This window comes from Ornithorhynchus anatinus, chromosome 1, assembly GCF_004115215.2.
Source record: "Ornithorhynchus anatinus isolate Pmale09 chromosome 1, mOrnAna1.pri.v4, whole genome shotgun sequence".
NCBI classification, from domain to species: Eukaryota; Metazoa; Chordata; class Mammalia; order Monotremata; family Ornithorhynchidae; genus Ornithorhynchus; species Ornithorhynchus anatinus.
The window spans coordinates 184,664,277-184,688,208 of record NC_041728.1 but is presented as its reverse complement, the minus strand read 5'-3'; the positions used below and the strand labels follow the sequence as shown (position 1 = coordinate 184,688,208).

Genomic DNA, 23,932 nt, shown 5'->3' with positions numbered 1-23,932 from the left:
TTATTGGGTGCTTACCTTTCGCAGAGCACTGTACTAAGGAGCTCGAGAGAGTACGATTCGAAAGAGTTAATAACGATGAGGATGATAATAATAATTGTGGTATTTGTTAAGTTTTTACTATGTGCCAGCCACTGTTCTAAGCACTGACTACTCTTAGTCAGTCAGCTAGTCACTCCATCACTAGTCATTTGTGAGAAGCAGCGTGGCTCAGAGGAAAAAACACGGGTTTAGGATTCAGAGATCAGGGGTTCGAATCCCGGCTCGGCCACTCGTCGGCTGGGTGACTGTGGGCAAGTCACTTCACTTCTCTCTGCCTCAGTGACCTCATCTGTAAAAATGGGGATGAAGACTGTGAGCCTCACGTGGGACCACCTGATGACCCTGTATCTCCCCCAGCGCTTAGAACAGTGCTCTGCACATAGTAAGCGCTTAACAAATACCAACATCATTGTTATTATTATCAATCGTATTTACTGAGTGCTTACTGTGTGCAGAGCACTGGACTAAGCAGTTGGGAGAGGACAAGTGCCTGTTTACTTGTTTTGATGTCCGACTTCCCCCTTTTAGACTGTGAGCCCATTGTGGGCAGGGATCGTCTCTCTTTATCGCTGAATTGTACTTCCCAAGCGCTTAGTAGCGTGCTCTGCACACAGTAAACGCTCAATAAATGTGATTGAGTGAATGTTTGAATGACAATGTTACAGACACATTCCCTGCCCACAACGAGCTTACAATTTAGAGGGCTTAATTAGCCAATCGATCAATCGGTGGTATTTATTGAGCATTGACTGCGTGCAGGGCCGGAGTAATAGAGAAGCAGCGTGGCTCAGTGGAGAGAGCGCGGGCTGGAGAGTCAGAGGTCACGGGTTCAAATCCCAGTCCAGCCGCTTGCCGGCTGTGTGACTTTGGGCGAGTCACTTCACTTCTCTGTGCCTCGGTTACCTCGTCTGTAAAATGGGGATGAAGACTGGGAGCCCCACCTGGGACAACCTGATCACCTTGTATCCTCCCCAGCGCTTAGAACAGTGCTTTGCACATAGTAAGCACTTAACAAATGCCATAATTATTATTATTCACAGTATTTATTTAGCAGTTACTATGTGAGGACTCTAAATCCGAAGCTCCTTGTGAGCAGTGAATGGGCCTGTGAACTCTGTTGTTTTGTACTCCCCCAAACACTTAGTAGAGTGCTGTGCACATAGTAAGCGCTCAATAAGAGAAGCCGCATGGCTTAGCAGCATGGAAGCCCTGCTCTTCCTCCTTCCCCTCCCCTCAACACTGTGCTCATTTGCATATATTATTTATTACCCTATTTATTTTGTTAATGAGGTGCATATCTCTTTGATTCTATTTATCTTGATGATGTCGTCACTGGGCAGGGATTGTTTCTATCTGTTGCCGAATTGTCCATTCCAAGCGCTTAGTACAGTGCTCTGCACATAGTGAGCGCTCAATAAATACTATTGAATGAATGAATATTGTCTTGTTTTGTTTTGTACTGTTTTGCTTTGCTGTCTGTCTCCTCCGTTTAGACTGTGACCCCATCACTGGGCAGGGATTGTCTCTCTCTGTTGCCTAATTGTACATTCCAAGTGCTTAGTACAGTGGTCTGCACATAGTAAGGGCTCAATAAATACTATTAAATGAATAAATGAATGGAAAGAGCCCAGGCCTGGGAGTTAGAGGACCTTGGTTCTAGCTCCGGAACCGCCACACGTCTGCTTTGTAAACTTGAGCACACTTCTCTGTGCCTCCGTTTCCTCTTCTGCAGAATGGGGATTTGCTCCCCGTTCTCCCTTCTACTTAGACTGTGAGTCCCCCGTGGGACCCGATTATCTTGTATCTAACCCAGCATTTAGTACGATGCTTGGAACAGAGTGCTCAACAAATACCACGATTATTATTATTATCACTACTACTAATTGATAGGCCCATGGTTGCCCATCCACCTCTGCATCAAACAAAAACTCCTCACCATCGCCTTTGAAGTAGTCACTTCGCTCCCTCCTACCTCACCTCGCTACTCTCCTAATACAGTTGATTAGACCGGGAGCCCAACACTGGGCAGGGATTGTCTCTATTTGTTGCCGAATTGTCCATTCCAAGCGCTTAGTCCTGTGCTCTGCACATAGTAAGGGCTCAATAAATACTACTGAATGAATGAATCCAGCCCGCACACTCCGCTCCTCTAATCTAACCTTCTCCCTGGGCCTCCATCTCACCTATCTCACCCCGACCCCTGGCCCACGTCCCGCCTCTGGCTCGGAACACCTTCCCTCCTCACATCCCACAGACAGTGACTCTCCCCCCTTTCAAAGCCTTATTGAACGCCCACCTCCTCCAAGATGCCTTCCCTGACTAAGCCCTCCTCTCTCTCCCTTCTGCGTCCCCCCGACTCGCTCCCTTTGCTCTTGCCGCCCCCCAGCCCCACACCGCTTATGTACAGATCTGTCATTTTCTTTATATTCATGTCTGTCTCTCCCTTTATTAGACTGTCAGCTCGTGTGGGCAGGGAATGTGCCTATTCTATTGTTATATTGCACTCTCCCAAGCGCTTAGTACAGCGCTCTCCAAGCTGTAAATGCTTAATAAATGCTATTGAATGAACAGTAATTGCTCAATACGATTGACTGACTGACAAATGCTGTGTCATATAGTACAGCGCTCTGCATCCAGGAAGTGCTCAGTAAGTATGACTGGGTGACTGATAGATGCTGCATCATACAATCCAGTGCCCTGCACACAGTAAGCACTCAGGAATAATAATGATGGCATTTGTTAAGCGCTTACTATGTGCAAAGCACTGTTCCAAGCGCTGGGGGGATACAAGGCGATCAGGTTGTCCCACCTGGGGCTCACAGTTTTAATCCCCATTTGACAGATGAGGTAACTGAGGCACCGAAAAGTGAAGTGATTTGCCCAAAGTTACACAGCTGGCAAGTGTAGAAGCAGCGTGGCTCAGTGGAAAGAGCACGGGCTTTGGAGTCAGGGCTCATGAGTTCGAATCCCAGCTCTGCCACTTGTCGGCTGTGTGACTGTGGGCGAGTCACTTAACTTCTCTGTGCCTCAGTTCCCTCATCTGTAAAATGGGGATTAAGACTGTGAGCCCCACGTGGGACAACCTGATTCCCCTATGTCTACCCCAGCGCTTAGAACGGTGCTCGGCACATAGTGAGCGCTTAACCAATACCAACATTATTAAGTGGCGGAGCTGGGATTAGAACCCATGACCTCTGACTCCCAAGCCTGTGCTCTTTCCACTGAGCCACGCTGCTTCTCTACAATTGATGGAGGAAATTACTCTCAATGACTCTCCCCACCTTCAAAGCCTTATTGAAGGCCCACTTCCTCCAAAAGGCCTTCCCAGACTAAGCCCCCCCTTTTCTCTTCTCCCACCCCCTTCTGCGTCGCCCTGACTTGCTCCCTTTCATTCATTCAGTCATATTTATTGAGCACTTACTGGGTGCAGAGCACTGTACTAAGCGCTTGGAATGGACAATTCGGCAGCAGATAGAGACAATCCCTGCCCAACGACGGGCTCCCCCCTCCCAGCCCCACACCACTTATGTCCATATCCCTCATTGATTTATTTCTATTCACGTCTGTCTCCCCGCCACTAGACCGTCATATTATAACAATATAATAGACACATTCCCTGCCCACACGAGTTCACAGTCTAAAGGGCGAGACAGGCATGAAAATAAATAAATAAAATGACAGATATATACATAAGTGGTGTGGGGCTGGTTGTGGGCAGGGAATGTGTCTGTTTATTGTTGTATTGTCCTCTCCCAAGCGCTTAGTACAGTGCTCTGCACACAGTAAGTGCTCAAAAAGTACGGTTGAATGAATGAATGAAAGGCGGAACACTGAACGAATTTGTCGTCGCTGGCATCCCATCGGCATGGCGGGCCTGTGGCGACTTGAGGTGTTGACTGGGCGGGTTTGGCTATGCAAAGTTCTCCGCGTAGGCCCCGAGATACGGTCCCGGGAGCACTGGGGGCTCGCGCTCCGACCTGGAGACGCTTACTCGGCCATCATGTCCCCCAACTTGCCTCCCAACTCTGTTGGATTGTACAAGTGCTTAGTACAGTGCTCAAGCGCTTAGAACAGTTGCTTTGCACACAGTAAGCACTCAACGATTACAAATGAATGAATGAATTGGATCCTCCCAAGGACTTAGAGCAGTGCTCTGCAATCAACCAGTCTAATCCCGGCTCCGCCACTTTGCTGTGTGACCTTGGGTGAGTCACTTCGATTCTCTGTGCCTCAGTTCCCTCATCTTCATTCATTCATTCATTCAATAGTATTTATTGAGCGCTTACTATGTGCAGAGCACTGTACTAAGCCCTTGGAATGTACAATTCGGCAACAGATAGAGACAATCCCTGCCCAGTGACGGGCTCACAGTCTAAATGGGCTGTAAAATGGGGATTGAGACTGTGAGCGCCATATGGGACAGGGACTGAGTCCAACTCAATTTGCTGTATCCACCCCTAGCGCTTAGTACAGTGCCTGGCACATAGTAAGCGCTTAACAAATACCATAAAAAAAAACAACCAGTCCAGGTATTTCTTGAGTGCTTGCCAAAGTCCAGTACAACGGAGTTGGGATACACATTCCCTGACCACAAAGCACTTACAGTCTGAAGTAGTGGAGAATGAGAAGGTTGATGAATTAATCAATAGTTTTTATGGAGCACTTACTGTGTGCAGAGCACTGTATTGAGCACTTGGGATATTCTAATACAACAGAGTTGGTAGACACATTCCCTTCCCCAAATGAGCTTACAGTCTGAAGGAGGAGGCAGACATTAATTTAAATAAATTATGGATATAAACATAATTCATTCGTACATTCGTATTTTTTGAGCACTTACTGTGTGCAGAGCACTGTACTGAGCGCTTGGGAGAGGACAACAGAGCAATGAACAGGCACAATCCCTGCCCACAGCGACTGCACGTAAGTGCGGTGGGGCGGAGGGAGGGGTCAATAAAGGATGCAAATCTGAGGATTTAGTCAGGGAAGGCCTCTTGGAGGAGATGTGCCCGCCTTAAGGCTTTGAAGGTGGGGAGAGTCACTATCTGTCGGATATGAAGAAGGAGGACGTTCCAGGCCACAGACGGGACGTGGGCGAGAGGTTGGCGGCGAGATAATAATAACAATGTTGGTATTTGTTAAGCACTTACTATGTGCAGAGCACTGTTCTAAGCGCCGGGGTAGATACAGGGTCATCGGGTTGTCCCACGTGAGGCTCCCAGTCTTCATCCCCATTTGACAGATGAGGTCACTGAGGCCCAGAGAAGTGAAGTGACTCGCCCACAGCCACACAGCTGACAAGTGGCAGAGCCGGGATTCGAACCCATGACCTCTGACTCCCAAGCCCGGGCTCTTGCCACTGAGCCACGCTGCTCCTGATAAATATAGATGATATAGATGATAGATGAGATCGAGGTGCAGCCAGGAGGTTGGCGTGGGAGGAGCCGAGCGTGCGGGCCGGGCTGGAGCAGGAGAGCAGCCAGGTGAGGTAGGAGGGGGAGACCTGAATGGAGGGCATTAAAGCGGATGGTGACGAGTTTCTATTTGACGCAGAGGTGGATGGGACAACCACTGGAGGGTCTTGAGGAGTGGGGCAACATGAACTGAATGTTTTTCTAGAAAAGGGATCCGGGCAGCAGAGCGAAGTAGAAAATATGGTAAATACGTTCGCCGTCCGCAACAAGCTTACCGTCTAGAGCGGGAGACAGTAGGGACTCATCTAGACTGTGAGCCCGTTGTTGGGTAGGGATTGTCTCTATTTGTTGTCGAATTTTACTTTCCAAGTGGTTAATACAGTACTCTGCACACAGTAAGCTCTCAATAAATGCGATTGAACGAATGACTGTCAGTCCCCATGCAGATTCTGGGCAGATGGTCATCGTCAATAGTATTTATGGAGCACTTATTGTGTGCAGAGCACTGTACTAAGTGCTTAGGAGAGGATAATACAACAGGGTTTGGCAGTCACGTTACCTGCCCACAAGGAGCTTATAGTCTAGATGCCCATGCCCAGCCCCAGGACAGACTAGCCCATGACCTCTGTGCCCGAGAGAATTGAGGCAGCTGTGGGGGCCTGAGGCCGGGGAGGCCCCCCCACACCTCATGACAAACTCTGGCCCTTTGGTCCATGCTGGGTCACCGGGGGAGAATCAGGGGTGTGGGATGGTCTGAGGGAGGTCACTGGGGAGAGTCAGGGATGGAGAGGGGACAGTCAGAGGGTGTGGGATGGTCAGTGCTGGGTCCTTGGAGGAGAGTCAGGGATGGAGAGGGGAGGATCAGGGGGTGTGGGATGGTCCATGCTGGGTCAATGGGGGAGAGTCACATATCCCTCTTCCTATCTGATAGACAATGATTCTCCCCACCTACCTGAGGGAAAAAGTCCTGGTCCTCAAACTCTGAAGGAAAAGGTCCAGGCCCATGAATCTTGAAGGAAAAGGTTCTGTCCCGTAAACCCCTGAGGGAAAAGGTAAACCCTGAGGGAAAAAGTCCTGGTCCCTAAAACCTTGAGGGAAAACGTCCTGGCCCGTATACCCCGAGGGAAAAGGTCCTGGCCCCTAAGCTCTGGGGTTAAAAAGGTCCAGGCCTGCAAACCTTGAGGGAAAGTTGCTGGCTTGTGAATCCCTGAGGGAAAAGGTCTGGGCCCACAGACCTTGAGGGAGAAGTCCTGACTTGTGAACCCTGTGGGAAAAGGTCTGGGCCCACCAACCTTGAGAGAAAATGTCCTGGTCTGTAAACCCCTGAGGGAAAATGTCCGGGCTCGTAAACCCCCGAGGGAAAAAGTCTGGGCCCACAAACCTTACAGGAAAACGTCCTGGCTCGTAAACCCCTGAAGGAAAAGGTTCTGGCCCTTAATCCCCTGAGGGACAAGGTTCTGGCCCCTAAGCCCTGGGGGAAATGTCCTGGTCTGTATACCCTGAGGGAAAAGTTCCTGGTCCTCAAACCTTGAGGGAAAAGGTCCTGGCTGGTAAATCCCTGAGGGGAAAGGTCCGGGCTCATAAACCCCTGAGGGAAAAGTTCCTGGCTCGTAAAACCCTGAAGGAAAATGTCCTGGCTCGTAAACCTCTCAGGGAAGAGGTCCTGGCCCTTAAAACCTTGAGGGGGAATATCTTGGCCCATAAACCCTGAGGGAAAAGGTCCTGGCCCCTATGTCCTGGGGGAAATGCCTTGGTCCTTAAACCCTGAGGGAAAAGGTCCGTGCCCGCTAACCTTAAGGGAAAAGGTCCTGGCTCATAAACCCCTGAGGGAAAAAGTCCCGGCTCCTAAGCCCTGGGGGAAATGTCCTGGCCGGGACACGTCCTGGTCCGTAAACCCTGAGGGAAAAGGTCCTGACCCGTAAACCCCCGAGGGAAAAGACCCTGACCTCTAAACCCATAAAGAAAACGTCCTGGTCTGTAAACCCTCAGGGAGAGGGTCCTGGACCGTAAACCCCTGAGGGAGAAGGTCTTGGTCGGAAATCCCCGAGGGCGAAGGTTCTGTTGGTCGGTGCTCATCGTCCCACGATCACGGTACCGCTGAGCCATGGCCACAGGAAATAGGATAAATAGAAAGCCTATTTGGTGCGTGGCCGGTGTTAGCCCTTCCCGCTCTACTCGTAAGACATAGAATCACGTCACTGAACCCCGTCCCTCCCCTCGAGAGAGGACTTGCTTGTTCATTCAGGGGCATTTATTGGGGGTGGTTACTGTGAGCGGAGAAAATGCATAAGGCACTTGGGACACTCCAAGTGAGTTCGTGGGTCCGGTTTCCGGCCCGGAGGGGCTCCCGGGCCGATGGGAGAGCCGGGCGGCCCCGGATCGATCTATCGATCGATCGATCGGAGGGCCGGGTCACTTGGTGAACTTGATGAGGTACTCGGGGTAGGCCTGGGTGTCGTTGAAGACGATGAACATGGACGGGGCGGTAAGTTGGTCGGTCACGGTGTCGTACAGGTCCGTGGGGTCCTGAGTGTTTTTCGCCGGAGGCGTGATGAGTCCTTGCCATCCCACGCAGAACTCTCCGGTGAGCACACGGGCCAGATACATGAACTTGATGCCCTGTATGTTGGGTTTTGAGTACGTGTCGTTGGCCGAGTAGTTGGCGTTCACAGCAAAGTAAGTACCGTTCCCCAACAAGGCTGCTGTGGTGGGGTGGGGGGAAATGAGAGGGGAAATCAGTGACGTCAGGTGCTCGCCCCATTCACACTCCACCTGAGGGACACCGGTCCACTGTGTGACCAGGGCTAAGTCGCTCAGTGCAGCCTAGCGGAAGAAGCCCGGGCCCGGGAGTCAGAGGACCTGGGTTCTAATCCCAGCTCCGCCACTTGTCTGTGGGGTGATCTGGGGCCAGACCCTTCATTTCTCTGGGCCTCAGTTTCCTCATCTGTAAAATGGGGACTCGATCCCTGTTCTTTGTCCTCCGATTTGGTTCTTCCCCCTTAGGCCGTAAGGTCGTTGTGGACAGGGAAAGTGTTTCTCTACTCTATTATATTAGACTCTCCTAAGCGCTTAATACGGTGCTCTGCACACAGTAAGTGCTCAATAGATATCATTGATTGCTTGATCTTGTTGTTCCCCCCCCTTAGACTGTAAAACCCTCCCTCCTCCTCTTCTCCACCATCCCAGCATTCAAGATGTGTGCGTCCCAGTGCTCAGCACACTGGGTATGTATTCTTAGTAAAAACAGTAATGATAATAATGGTATTTAATAAGCGCTTACTATGTGCCAAGCAGTGTTCTAAGCGCTGGGGTAGATAAAAAGTCATCGGCTTGTCCCCCGCGGGGCTCACAGTCTTAATCCCCATTTTACAGATGAGGGAACTGGGGCACAGAGAAGTAAGGTGGCTTGCCCAAATTCCCGACCAGAGGCGGAGTCAGGATTAGAACCCATGTCCTCTGACTCCCAACCCCGGGCTTTTTCCACTAAGCCACGCTGCTTCTCTTATAATAATAACAATAATAATGTTGGTATTTGTTAAGCGCTTACTCTGTGCAGAGCACTGTTCTAAGCGCTGGGGTAGATTCAGGGTCATCAGGTTATTATCCCAAGGGAGGCTCACAGTTAATCCCCATTTTACATATGAGATAACTGAGGCACAAGTCACACAGCTGCCAAGTGGCAGAGCTGGGATTCGAACCCATGACCTCTGACTCCCAAGCCCGGGCGCTTTCCACTGAGCCACGCTGCTTATCTACCCCAGGGCTTAGAACAGTGCTTGGCATGTAGTAAGCGCTTAACAAGTACCATTATTATTATTATTATTATTCTTATTCCTATTATGGAGAAGCAACATGGCGTAGTGGCTAGAGCACGGGCCTGGAAGTCAGACGGCCAGGGGTTCTAATCCCGGCTCCGCCACTGGTCCGCTCTGTGACCCTGGGCAAGTCCCTTCACTTCTCTGGGCCTCAGTTCCCTCATCTGTCAAATGGGGATTGAGACCATGAGCCCCGATTTGCTTGTGTCCACCCCAGCGCCTAATACAGGTCCTGGCACATGATAGGCATTTAGCAAATATAATAATAATAATAATCGTCATTATTATTATTACTAAGGCCCCCTTGCCCGTCGGCCCGGTGGGCCCCTTTACCGTGCAGGCCCGCGTAGCTTCGGTTGAAGCCCATTTTGTTAATGTGGTCGATCGTATTGGGGGCGGTGCCGTGGAAGAGTTGCCGCTCGTTGCTGGCTCCGTCTTTCTTGGTGTCCATGCTCTGCTTCTTCACCTGGTAGCTTTGCCACAGGTAGAGGTTCTGAATCCGGTCGATCTACGCGGGCATCGAAGAGAGAGCGGGCTGCCGAGCGCGGACACGGGTCCCACGGCCCGGTGCCCGCTTCCTCCCCCGCGCCGCCCTCGTCCCTTCCCGCGAGGCCCCGGGAGCCCCTGGGCAACCCCCCTTAGCGAATGGAAGAACTCCCTCCCCTACAACGCCAACAGGGAGCGGGGATCTGCCTACTGTACGCATAATAATAATAATAATAATGGTATCTGTTAAGTGCTTTCTACGTGCCAAGCACTGTACTAAGCACTGGGATAGATATAAGGTCATCAGTTTGTCCCACGTGGGGCTCCCGCTCTTAATCCCCATTTGACAGATAAGGTCACCGGGGACCAGAAAAGTGAAGTGACTTGCCCAGCGACGAGTGGCGGAGCCGGGATTAGAACCCACTCCCTCTGACTCCCAAGCCCGGGCTCTCGCCACTGAGCCACGCTGCTTCTCACGCTGTGTTTCTAGGTGGGGCTTGTATTACCAAAGCACCTTATATTAGTTATTCACGCCTCAAAACACCCCGGGAAAGTAGGATTTAGTTAGTATTACCCCCAATTTACAGCTGGGGAAACTGAGGCAAGGGGAGGTTAAGTGACTTGCCGGAGGCCGCAGAGGGAACGCACATGAGAGCCGGATCTAGAACCCGGGACGTCCGACTCTCTGACCCGCGGCTCTTCCATCGCAGTGTGGTCTAGTGGCTCGAGCGCCGGGCTTGGAGTCAGAGGACCTGGGTTCTAATCCCGGCTCTGCCGCTTGTCTGCTGGGTGACCTTGGGCAAGTCACTCAGCGTGGCCTAGTAGAAAGAGGTCAGGCCCGGGAGAGGACCCGGGTTCTCATTCCGGCTCCGCCATTTGTCTGCTGGGTGACCTTGGCGAATCGCTTCACTTCTCTGGGCCCAGGTTCTCTCATCTGTCAAATTCATTCATTCAATTGTATTTACTGAGCACTTAATGTGTGGAAAGCACTGTACTAAGCGCTTGGGAGAGGACAATATATCAATAAACAGACATATTCCTAGTAGAAAGAGGTCAGGCCTGGGAGAGGACCTGGCTTCTCATCCCGGCTCCGCCATCTGTCTGCTGGGTGACCTTGGCGAATCGCTTCACTTCTCTGGGCCCAAGTTCTCTCATCTGTCAAATTCATTCATTCATTTGTATCTACTGAGCACTTAATGTGTGGAAAGCACTGTACTAAGCACTTGGGAGAGGACAATATATCAATAAACAGACACATTCCCCGCCCACAGTGAGCTTGGGGATTCAATCCCTATCTTCCTAAACTGTGAACCCCCTGTGGGAAAGGGATCGTGCTCAGAGTGATCAACTTGTATTTACCCCGGCACTTACAGCACTTAACAAATACGCCGAATAGTACTTTCCAAGCGCTTAGTACAGTGCTCCGCACACAGTAAGCGCTCACTAAATACGACCGAATGAATGAATGAAATACCTCCAAAAAAATAATAATTCAGTCGGAAAGATCTCTCTCTCGACGGGCAGACGTAACGGACGCCCGGACCCTGACTCCGGGCCGGATCCTCTGTCGGCCACCCCGTTATTGTTATTATAATGATATTTGTTAAGCGCTTACTATGTGCCAGGCACTGTTCTAAGCGCTGGGATGGATCCAAGCCAATCGGGTCGGACCCAGTCCCCGTCCCCATTTTCCAGATGACGCCACCGAGACCCAGAGAGGTGAAGTGACTTGCCCGAGATCACACAGCAGACAAGCTGTGGAGCCAAGATTTGAACCCGGGTCCTCCTGACTCCCAGGGCTTTAGCCACCAGGCTGCACTGCTCCCTGTCCAATTCTAGGCCCGACAAGAAGGGACGGGGGGGAGCCCAATAAAGCACCAGCGGTCCGGCTCCGCGTCTCCCCACCCGCCGCCGTTTTACCGTGATGATCCGGAACTTTGAACAGGTCTGACAGAATCTGGCCTGGACGTTTTGGTATTCCCGGCTTCCCTGGCGCAGTGGGACCACCTTCACTTCCTGCTCCTTCATGTCCTCCCACTCTTTGGGCAACTCAAAGAGTTTTCCTGCACAGCGGAAAAGGGGTCATTCGATCGGATTTATTGAACGCTTACCCTATGCAGAGCGTTGTTATAATAATAATGATAATATTGGTATTTGCTAAGCGCTCACTACGTGCCGAGCACTGTTCTAAGCACTGGGGTAGATACGGGGTCATCAGATTGTCCCACGTGAGGCTCCCAGTCTTCATCCCCATTCGACAGATGAGGGAACTGAGGCCCAGAGAAGTGAAGTGACTTTCCCACAGTCACACAGCTGCCAAGTGGCAGCGCTGGGATTCGAACCTTTCATTCAATAGTATTTATTGAGCGCTTACTATGTGCAGAGCACTGTACTAAGCGCTGGGGATGAACAAGTCGGCCACAGATAGAGACGGTCCCTGCCGTTTGACGGGCTTACGGTCTAATCGACGGGCTTACAGTCTAATCGACTGTAATCGACCCATGACCTCTGACTCCCAAGCCCGGGCTCTTTCCACTGAGCCACGCTGGGAGAGAGGACAATGATATTGAGCATGGTGTAGGCCTGGGAGTCAGGAGATCGTGGGTTCTAATCCCAGCTCTGCCACTTGTCAGCTGTGTGACCTGGAGCAACTCACTTTACTTCTCTGGGCCTCAGTGACCTCATCTGGAAAATGGGGATGAAGACTGGGAGCCCCACGTGGGACAACCTGGTGACCTTCTATCTACCCCAGTGCTTAGAACACTGCTTGGCACATAGTAAGGGCTTAAATACCATCATCATCATCATCATTATTACACTAATAAACGGACACCTTCCCTGCCCACAACGAGCTTATCCCCTCCCCACAGTGAGCTGACAGGCTAGAGGGGGAGATGGGCATGAACAGAAAGAAAGAAATGGGGGATGTGGACGTAAGCGGTGCGGGGCTGGAAGGGGGGAATGAAGAAAGGGAGCGAGTCGGGGCGACTCGGAAGGGAGGGGGAGAAGAGGAGAGGAGGGCGCGGTCGGGGAAGGCTTCTTGGAGGAGGTGGGCCTTCAAGCCAGGGAGGAGCCAGGGGCCGCATGGCTGGCAGTTGCCTCGTCCTCCTCAGCAGGCCCTCAATTCATCAATCATATTTATTGAGCCCTTACTGTGTGTGAAGGACTGTACTAAGCGGCTGGGAGAGGACAGTATCGCAGGGCCGGTGGACACGTTCCCTGCCTGTCATGAGGTTGCATCGTTCATCCGGAAAGTGGGGATTGAGCCTGGGAGCCCCATGTGGGGCAGGGACTGGGTCCAACCCGATTTGTTTGGATTCATTCACTCATTCAATAGTATTTATTGAGCGCTTACTATGTGCAGAGCACTGGTCTAAGCGCTTGGAATGGACAATTCGGCAACAGAGAGAGACCGTCCCTGCCCATTGACGGGCTCACGTTCTAAACGGGGGAGACGGACAGCAGAGCGAAAGAGAACAAAACAAAAACAAGACATCATCAAGATAAATGTCGGTATTTGTTAAGCGCTTACTATGTGCCGAGCACTGTTCTAAGCGCTGGGGTAGATACAGGGTCATCAGGTCGTCCCATGTGAGGCTCACAGTCTTCATACCCATTTTACAGGTGAGGGGAGTGAGGCACAGAGAAGTGAAGTGACTTGCCCACAGTCACCCAGCTGACAAGCGGCAGAGGCGGGATTCGAACCTATGACCTCTGACTCCCCAGCCCAGGCTCTTTTCACTGAGCCATGCTGCTTCTCTAAATAGAATCAAGGAGATACACACCTTGTTAACAAAATTAATAGGGTAACAAATAACAGACACAGCTGGCAAGTTGTGTCTATTATTCATTACCCTATTTATTTTGTTAATAAGGTGTGTCGCACAGCTGCCAAGTGGCAGAGCCGGGATTCGAACCCACGACCTCTGACTCTCAAACCCGGGCTCTCTCCACTGAGCTACGCTGCTTCTCTTGTATCTCCCCCAGGGCTTAGAACAGTGCTCGGCGCATAGTAAGCGCTTAACAAATACCATAACGATATTATTATTACAAGGATTATCCAATAATATCCGTGATTATCCATTAATAATTATCGTAATAATTATTATTACGTGGATGGCCTCCCGCCACCTCCAACTTAATAGGGCTAAAACCGACCGTCTTATCTCCCCACCCAAACCCCGTCTTGCCGCTCACTCTCCCGTCCCCGTCGAAGGCGCTACCGTCTTTCCCGTCTCGCACCTCGGCGTTTTCCTGGACTCCTCTCTCTCGTTCCCCCCACTTATCGAAGGCCTCACTAAATCCTGTCAGTTCCACCGTCACGACATCGGCGAAATTCCCCTGCGTCCAAACAGCTGCCACGTTAACGCGAGCACCTCTCCCACCTCGCCTCGATGCCTCCATCGGCCTCCTCGCTGACCTCCCTGCCTCCTGTCCCTCCCCACTCCAGTCCAGATTCCACTGTGCTGGCCTAATCATTGCCCTTCGAAAGCGTTCAGGCCATCTTTTCCCACCCCTTAAGAACCTCCAGGGGTTAGCGTGGCTCAGTGGCAATAATAATAATAATAATAATGTTGGTATTTGTTAAGCGCTTACTATGTGCCGAGCACTGTTCTAAGCGCTGGGGTAGACATAGGGGAATCAGGTTGTCCCACGTGGGGCTCACAGTCTTCATCCCCATTTTACAGATGAGGGAACTGAGGCACAGAGAAGTGAAGTGACTTGCCTACAGTCACACAGCCGACAAGTGGCAGAGCTGGGATTCGAACTCATGAGCCCTGACTCCAAAGCCCGGGCTCTTTCCACTGCGCCACGCTGCTTCTCACGATGCTAGTATGCTGTACTCTCCCAAGCGCTTAGTAGAGAAGCAGCGTGGCTCAGTGGAAAGAGCACACGTTTGGGAGGCGGAGGTCGTGGGTTCTAATCCCGGCTCTGCCGCTTGTCGGCTGTGTGACCTTGGGCGAGTCACTTAACTTCTCTGTGCTCAGTGACCCCCATCTGTAAAATGGGGATTAACTGTGAGCCTCACGTGGGACGACCTGATAACCCTGTATCTCCCCCAGCGCTTAGAACAGTGCTGTGCACATAGTAAGCGCTTAACAAATACCAACATTATTATTAAAATGGGGATGAAGACTGGGAGCCCCACGTGGATGTAAGCCCGTCAGAGGGCAGGGACCGTCTCTGTCTGTTACCGATTTGTCCATTCCAAGCGCTTAGCCCAGTGCTCTGCACATAGTAAGCGCTCAATAAATACTATTGAATGAATGACAGCCTGATGACCTTGTAACCGCCCCAGGGCTTAGAACAGTGCTCTGCACATAGTAAGCGCTTAACAAACTCCAACATTATTATTATTACCCCAGCGCTTAGCACAGTGCCTGGCACATAGTAAGCGCTTCACACATCCCCTCAAAACCAAATAAGAGAAGCACTGCAGCTCAGTGGATAGAGCCCGGGCCTGGGAGTCAGAGGACCTGGGTTCTAACCCCGGATCCGCCACTCGTCTGCTGTGTCACCTGGGGAGAGTCGCTTCACTTCTCTGGCCCTCGGTTTACCTCATCTGTAGAATGAATAATAATAATAATGGTGGTATCTGTTAAGCGCTTACTATGTGCCGAGCACTGTTCTAAGCGCTGGGGGAGATACAGGGTAATCGGGTCGTCCCACGTGAGGCTCCCGGTTAATCCCCATTTTCCAGATGAGGTACCTGAGGCCCAGAGAAGTGAAGCGACTCGCCCACAGTCACCCAGCTGCCAAGTGGCAGAGCCGGGAGTCGAACCCATGACCTCTGACTCCGAAGCCCGGGCTCTTTCCACTGAGCCACGCTGCTTCCCAGTGGGAATGAGAACGGGGATCGGGACTGTGAGCCGCATGTGGGACAGGGACTGTGTCCAAACCGATCACCTTGGATCTACCCCAGTGCTTCGTACCGTGCTAGGCGGATAGAAAGCGCTCCCCAAATACTATAGCATTAATAACGACAATAACCAGTACCGTGATTATTCGTTACGATTATTCAAACGGCTATCTCCGACTCACCTCCTTGCAGGGAGACTCGCTGAATGGGCCAGCTGTTCCCTTGATAGCCAGTGACCTGCATAGCACTAAAGTCCACCTGGAGCTCTTGCTGGTTGACCAGGACGCTGATGACCTAATGGGGAAGGAGACCGTGAGCCCCGCGTGGGACGGGGACCGCGTCCGACCCCATTTGCTCGCCCCCGCCCCGGCGCTCCGCAGAGCGCCTGGCACACAGTCAGCGCTTCACGACTTGTCTTTCGCCGCCGCGTCCGACCCGCGGCGACGCCACGGCCCACTCTCTCCCCAGAAGGCCTCCTCCAAGAGGCCTTCCGAGACTGAGCTTCCCCTTCTCCCTCTGCTCCCTCCTCACCTCCCCCCAGCTAAGCCCCCTTTCCCCCCTTTCCCTCTGCTCCTCCCCCTCTCCCTTCCCCTCCCCTCAGCACTCTGCTCATTTGTAATAATAATGTCGGTGTTCGTTAAGCGCTTACTATGTGTCGAGCACTGTTCTGAGTAGATGGGGTAGATACAGGGTAATCAGGTGGTCCCACGTGGGGCTCACGGTTGATCCCCATTTTCCAGATGAGGTCACTGGGGCCCAGAGAAGTGAAGTGACTCGCCCACAGTCACACAGCTGCCGAGCGGCAGAGCCGGGAGTCGAACCCCTGACCTCTGACTCCCAAGCCCGGGCTCTTTCCACTGAGCCACGCTGCTTCCCCAGCGTATATATTTGTACATGTTTTTATCCCCCTATTTATTTTGTTAATGAGGTGTCCATCCCCTTCATTCTATCTATCGTGATTACGTTGTCTCGTTTTTGTCCGTCCGCCTCCCGCGATTGGACCGTGAGCCCGTCACCGGGCAGGGACGGTCTCGATCTGTTACCGGATTGTCCATTCCAAGCGCTCAGTACAGTGCTCCGCACATAGTGAGCGCTCAATAAATACTATTGAATTGGTGATGGATCCGGAGGGATTCCTCGGGAAAAATCCGGAAGCGGTTGCCCGTGGCCTCCTTCCCCGCCGTCGGCTCGAGCCCCCGGACCCTCTCCCGAGCCCCGGGGGGAGTTCTGACCTGCAGCAGACGGCCTGCCGCCCGCTAGCCCCGGGTCGGCCTCCGCTCGACCCTCCCTGCCGAGGTCGAGACCGGGAGAGTTTCCCGAGGGGTCGCCGAACGACGACCGTGGGTATCGCCCTTACCTTGCCCTCCTTGTGCGCGGTCTCCAAAGCCAGGTTGGTCAGCTTGTCAAAGGGGACGGGTTGGCCCCCCTCGCTTCGTTGCCACCTCACCAACCTGGAGCAGAGCTCGGCTTTGGCCTCCTCCTCCTTGGCCGTCCGGAGTTGCCTGAGCAGCTCCTGGATCTTGTTGCAAACCACCAGGACGTCCCGGGTCAGGCCGGAGACCCGGAGGGAGGTGGGGCTGTCCTCCTTCAGCTGGACCCGGTGGAATTCCTGGAGCTCCTTCAAGGCGGCTTCCTCCCCGGGGTCGAATTCCTCCAGCAAGTCGTCGGAGATGGTGTTCTCGCTCGACTCCTTGAGGATCCGGTCTCGGAGCCAGGAGGCCGCGGCGTCGACCTTCTTTTCCGTCGGGCCGCAGAGCTGGAAGACCGACCCCTCCGACTCCTTCTGGAGGAAGGTTTTCTTTTTCGAAGCAGCCTTCTGGGTTTGTTTGGACTGGAGCCGAGCTGCAATCGATCGATCGTTCAGTCGGTCGTCTTTATTGCGCGCTCGCTCCGAGTAAGGACTCATTCCCTTTTATTTATTGAGCTCGTGCTGTCTGCGGAGCACTAAGCGCTTGGGAGAGTCCGGTACCCCAGTAACACGTCCTCTGCCCGCAGTGAGCGGAAGGTGCCGATAACGGTGGTATTTGTTAAGCGCTTACTAGGTGCCAGGCGCCGTACTAAACGCCGGGGTAGATACAAGATAATTGAGTCGGACACAGTCCCCGTCCCACTTGGGGAAGCAGCAAGGCTTAGTGGCTAGAACCCGGGCCTGGGAGTCAGAAGGTCATGGGTTCTGATTCCGGCTCCTCCACCTGTCTGCTGTGCGACTTTAGGCAAGGCACTTGACTTCTCTGGGCCTCAGTTACCTCATCTGTAAAACGGGGAATAAGACTGTGAGCCCTACGCGGACTTGTCCGATCCCATTTGCTTGTATCCACCCCAGCGCTTAGTACACTGCCTGACACAGAGTAAATGCTTAACAAATACCATAATTTCAAGCGTTTGGTACAGTGCGCTTCACACAGTAAGCGCTTAATAAATACGATTGAATGAATATAAGAGAGTGGGTAGACGTGTTCGCTGCCTGAAAGAAGCATACAGACTAGAGGGGGAGACCGACATTAATGATGATAATGATAATAATTCATAATTATGGTATTTGTTAAGCGCTTACTATGTGCCAGGCACTGTTCTAAGCACTGGGGTAATAATAATGTTGGTATTTGGTAAGCGCCTACTATGTGCCGAGCACCGTTCTAAGCGCTGGGTTAGACACAGGGGAATCAGGTTGTCCCACGTGGGGCTCCCGGTCTTAATCCCCATTTTACAGATGAGGTAACTGAGGCACAGAGAAGTGAAGTGACTTGCCCAAAGTCACACAGCTGACAAGTGGCCGAGCCGGCATTCGAACCCATGACCTCTGACTCCAAAGCCCAGACTCTTTCCACTGAACCACGCTGCTTCTCTTACACACAAGGTCATCAGGTTGTCTCACGTGGGGCTCGCAGACTAAACCCCCATTTGACAGATGAGGTCACTGAGGCCCCGAGAAGTGAAATGACTCGTCCAAGGTCACACGGCAGACAAGTGACGGAGCCGGGATTAGAACCCACGTCCTCTGACTCCCAGGCCTGGGCTCTTGCCACTGATGTGGCCTTGTTTTTGTTCTGTTCTGTTTCGCTTTGCTGTCCGTCTCCCCAGCTTAGACCCTGAGCCCGTCATCGGGCAGGGATGGTCTCTATCCGTTGCCGAATTGTCCATTGCAAGCGCTTAGTACGGTGCTCTGCACATAGTAAGCGCTCAATAAATGCTATTGAACGGGTGAATGAATGAATGAGCTAGGCCCTGCTGCTTCTCTTAAAAGAAATTAGGCATAGGGGAAATGGGAGAATGTCTGGATATCAGTCGATCAGTGGAGAAGCAGCGTGGCTCAGTGGAAAGAGCACGGGCTTTGGAGTCAGGGCTCATGAGTTCGAATCCCAGCTCTGCCACTTGTCGGCTGTGTGACTGTGGGCGAGTCACTTCACTTCTCTGGGCCTCAGTTCCCTCATCTGTAAAATGGGGATCGAGACTGTGAGCCCCACGTGGGACAACCTGATTCCCCTATGTCTACCCCAGAGCTTAGAACAGTGCTCGGCACATAGTAAGCGCTTAACAAATACCAACATTATTATTTACTGAGTGTTTATTTTTTGCAGAGCATTCATTCATTCATTCAATAGTATTTATTGAGCACTTCCTATGTGCAGAGCGCTGTACTAAGCGCTTGGAATGGACAATTCGGCAACAGATAGACACCATCCCTGCCCACTGACGGGCTCACGGTCTAGTCAGAAGCAGCGTGGCTCAGTGGGAAGAGCCCGGGCTTGGGAGTCAGAAGTCATGGGTTCGACTCCCGGCTCTGCCACTCGTCAGCTGTGTGACTGTGGGCGAGTCACTTCACTTCTCTGGGCCTCAGTTACCCCATCTGTAAAATGGGGATTAATTGTGAGCCTCACGTGGGGCGACCTGATGACCCTGTATCTCTCCCAGCGCTTAGAACGGTGCCCTGCACATAGTAAGCGCTTAACAAATACCAACGTTATTACTATCAGTCGGGGGAGACAGACGGACAAAAACAATAGCGATAAATAGAATCAAGGGGATGGGCACCTCATTAACAAAATAAATAGGGTAATAAAGATATATACAAATGAGCAGATGAGCACAGTGCTGAGGGGAGGGGAAGGGAGAGGGGGAGGAGCAGAGGGAAAGAGCACTGGACTGAGCACTTGGGAGAGGAGAATAGAACAGAGTGGACAAGTTCCCTGCCCTCGAGAACATATCGCCCCACTCTGCCACTCCTCTGCTCTGTAACCTTGGGCGGTCACTTGACATCTCTGGGCCTCGGTGATCTCACCTGTATAACGGGGATTAAGACTATGAACCGTCAATCATAGTTACTGAGCGCTTACCGTGTGCAAAGAGCCGTACTAAGCGCTTAACAGTGACTACGTCCAACCCGATTAGCTCGCGTCTACCTCGGCGCTTACTTCGGTGCCAGGCACCTAATAAGCGCTTAACAAATACTATTTAAAAAAAATGGAGCTTACGGTCTGGCGGGGGGAGACAGACATTAGTATAAATAAATAAACGACAGATCCGTGCGAATAAGCGTTGTGAGGCTGAGGGAGGGGTGAAAAGAGGGAGCAAAATTACTCTCCCCGCCTTCCAAGCTGGGGCCTTCCCAGACTGAGCCCCGCTTTTCCTCATCTCCCACTCCCTTCTGCGTCGCCCCGACTTGCTCCTTTTATTCATCCCCCCTCCCCGCCCCCCACCGCTTATGTCCATCGCTGCCATTTTATTTATTTCTATTCACGTCTGCCTCCCCCCCCCCCCCACTGGACGGGGAGCTCATCGGGGGCGGGGGATGTCACCGTTCATTGACGTGCCGTCCTCTCCCGAGCGCTTAGCACGGTGTTCTGCGCTCAGTAAGGGCTCAATAAATAGGATCGAATGAAGGAATGAATGAAACGTGATGCAAGGAGAGGGAAGGGTCGGCCACGGGACAGGTGACCCTTCGGGAGGGGGGACGCTCTGGGCTGGGCCTCGCGTGTACTTACACGGAAAACTGATCTTCAACTTTGAGTCCTCTGGCTTGGAGGGCTTGAGCAACCCGACTTGTTTTTGCAAGGAAGCGCAGAAAATGGCCTGCAGATGCTGCTGGAAGATGACGATCTTCACGCTCCTCAACGCCTGGAGCCTCTGGGTCTCGACGAATTTGAAGATGGCGCCGATCATGCTGTCGGCTGCTTCTTCCGGGTTCAGTTGAGCCGCCCCTGCAGAACGAGATAATAATTGCGGTATTTGTTGGGCGCTTACCTTGTGCCAGGCACTGTTTGGGAGGAGTTTTAATAATAATGATAATAATAATAAGAGAGAAGCAGCACGGCTCAGTGGAAAGAGCCCGGGCTTGGGAGTCAGAAGTCATGGGTTCTGATCCCGGCTCTGCCACTTGGCAGCTGTGTGACTGTGGGCGAGTCACGTCACTTCTCTGTGCCTCAGTTCCCTCATCTGTAAAACGGGATGAAGACTGTGAGCCTGACAAGGGACAACCTGATGACCCTGTATCTCCCCCAGCGCTTAGAACAGTGCTCAGCACATAGTAAGCGCTTAACAAATACCAACACTATTATTATTAGTGGAAAGAGCTCGGGCTTGGGAGTCTGAGGACGTGGGTTCTAATCCCGGCTCCGCCACTCATCTGCTGTGTGATCTTGGGCAAGCCGCTTCACTTCTCTGGGCCTCAGGGAACTCATCTGGAAAATGGGGATTAGGACGGTGAGCCCCACGTGGGACAACCTGATTATCTTGTATCTACCCCAGCGCGTAGAACAGTGCTCGGTACATAGTAAGCGCTTAAGAAATACCAAAACAATATTACTGTGGCCTTTGTTTAGAACTTACTATGTGCCAGGCGCTGTTCTAAGCGCCGGGGTGGATACCGGCAAAGCGGGTTGGACACGGTTCCTGTCCCACCTGGGGCTCCCAGTCTTCATCCCCATTTTCCAGACGAGGTCCCTGAGGCCCAGGGAAGTGACTTGTCCAGGGTCACACGGCAGACAAGTGGCGGAACCGGGATCAGAACCCATGACCTTCTGACTCCCAGGTCCGGGCTCTCCACACTTGGCCAGGAGTTTTGCCCCAGCCCAGCCGCCAGAGGATACGGTTTGGGCCCGTGCTCGGCGAGCTGGGGGGACAGGGCAATGCTCTGAGCCGCGATGGGGTGGGGCCGGGCGGAGGCACCAGGGCTGTGCCTATCTAAGCGTCCCTCACCTCTCCCCCTCCTCCCTCACCCCACACGGGCTTGGGAGACAGCGGTCATGGGTTTGAATCCCGGCTCTGCCACTTGGCAGCCGTGTGACTGTGGGCAAGTCACTTCACTTCTCTCAGTTACCTCATCTGTAAAATATGTGAAAGGACTGTGAGCCTCACGTGGACCAACTGATGACCCTGTATCTATCCCAGCGCTTAGAACAGTGCTCTGCACATAGTAAGCGCTTAACAAATACATTATTACTACATCCCAGCCCGCACGCTACTCTCCTCTAATTACAACCTCCTCCCTGGGCCTCCATCTCATCTATCTCACCGCCGACCCCCGGCCCACGTCCCGCCTCTGGCCCGGACCTCCCTCCCTCCTCAAATCCCCCCGACAATGACTCTCCCCCACTTCAAAGCCTTATTGAAGACCCCTGTCCTCCAAGAAGCCTTCCCTGACTGAGCCCTCCTTTCCTCTTCTCCCGCTCCCTTCTGCGTCACCCCGTCTTCATCCCCCCCTCCCAGCCCCACGCCGCTTACGTCCATTTCTGTCATTTATTTATATCAATCTCCCCCTCTAGACTGTAAGCACGTCGTGGGTAGGGAACGTGTCTGTTTATTGTTGTATTGTATTCTACACGCTTAGTACAGTGGGAAGCAGCGTGGCTCAGGGGAAAGAGCCTGGGCTTCGGAGTCAGAGGTCATGGGTTCGACTCCCGGCTCTTCCACTTGTCAGCCGGGTGACCGTGGGTGAGTCACTTCACTTCTCTGGGCCTCAGTGACCTCATCTGTAAAATGGGGATTAACTGTGAGCCTCACGTGGGACAATTTGATTACCCCGTATCTCCCCCAGCGCTTGGAACAGTGCTCTGCACATAGTAAGCGCTTAACAAATACCAACATTATTATTATTACAGTGCTCCGCACATAGTAAGCACTCAATAAATACGGTTGAATGAATGAATGAATCTAGTCAGAGTAGAATTGAGCATGGTGGCATTTGCTGAACACACCCTGGGAGTAATAATAATAATAATAACTCTATTTGTTAAGCGCTTGCTATGTGCCAAGCACTGTTTTAAGCGCTGGGGTATTCATTCATTCATTCAATAGTATTTATTGAGCGCTTACTATGTGCAGAGGACTGTACTAAGTGCTTGGAATGGACAATTCGGCAACAGATAGAGACAATCCCTGCCCACTGATGGGCTTAGAGTCTAATGACGTGGGGCTCCCGGCCTTCATCCCCATTTGACAGATGAGGTCACTGAGGCCCAGAGAAGTGAAGTGACTTGCCCAAGGTCACACAGCAGACAAGTGGCAGAACTGGGATTAGAACCCACGTCCTCTGACTCCCAAGCCCGGGCTCTTGCCGCTAAGCCAGGTTGCTTCGCTGATAGTAATAATTATGGTTTTTGTTAAGAGCTTATTATGTGCCAGGCACTGTTCTAAGTATGCCCCTCACCCTCCCCCCAACCTACCCCAACCTGCCCTGAAACACCTCTGACCTAATAATAATAATAATAATAATGATAACGATGACAGCTTTTGTTAAGTGCTTACTATGTTCCAGGAACCGTACTAAGCGATGGGGTGGATACAAGCGAATCGAGTCGGACCCAATCCCGGTCCCAGGTGGGGTTCACCGTCTCCATCCCCATTTGACAGATGAGGGAACTGAGGCCCCGAGAAGTGAAGTGACTTAATAGTAATAATAAAAATAACGGTGGTATTTGTTAGGTGCTTATTGTACGCTCATTTAACTTAATGAAAATAATAATAATGATGATGATCGTAGGTGATAAGCGCTTACTGTGTACCAGGAACTGTAATAATAATAATTATAATGTTGGTATTTGTTAAGCGCTTACTATGTGCCGAGCACCGTTCTAAGCGCTGGGGTAGACATAGGGGAATCAGGTCGTCCCACGTGGGGCTCACAGTCTTAATCCCCATTTTACAGATGAGGGAACTGAGGCACAGAGAAGTGAAGTGACTCGCCCACGGTCACACAGCCGACAAGTGGCAGAGCTGGGATTCGAACTCATGAGCCCTGACTCCAAACCCCGTGCTCTTTCCACTGAGCCACGCTGCTCCTCCTGTAGTAAGCGCTAGGGTGGATAGAAGCAATTCAAGTT

The 23,932-nt window shown here is 52.1% G+C and overlaps 1 protein-coding gene across 2 annotated transcripts in view; it reads right to left on the bottom strand.

Moving 5' to 3' along the window:
* Window positions 1-7,689: 7,689 nt before the first annotated feature.
* Window positions 7,690-23,932, bottom strand: part of LOC103166668 (protein mono-ADP-ribosyltransferase PARP14) — a 60,024-nt gene continuing 43,781 nt past the window's right edge. Inside the window, exons 14-19 of one of the 2 annotated variants that reach the window (XM_029063304.1) lie at window positions 20,597-20,812; window positions 16,972-17,456; window positions 15,797-15,908; window positions 11,675-11,817; window positions 9,602-9,776; window positions 7,690-8,155 (exon numbers count right to left, since the gene is read on the bottom strand). In XM_029063304.1, coding sequence (XP_028919137.1) covers window positions 7,866-8,155; window positions 9,602-9,776; window positions 11,675-11,817; window positions 15,797-15,908; window positions 16,972-17,456; window positions 20,597-20,812 — 1,421 coding nt within the window. In that variant the 3' untranslated portion in view covers window positions 7,690-7,865. The remainder of the gene's footprint in view (window positions 8,156-9,601; window positions 9,777-11,674; window positions 11,818-15,796; window positions 15,909-16,971; window positions 17,457-20,596; window positions 20,813-23,932) is intronic. The other variant, XM_039913567.1, reaches the window with a different exon arrangement.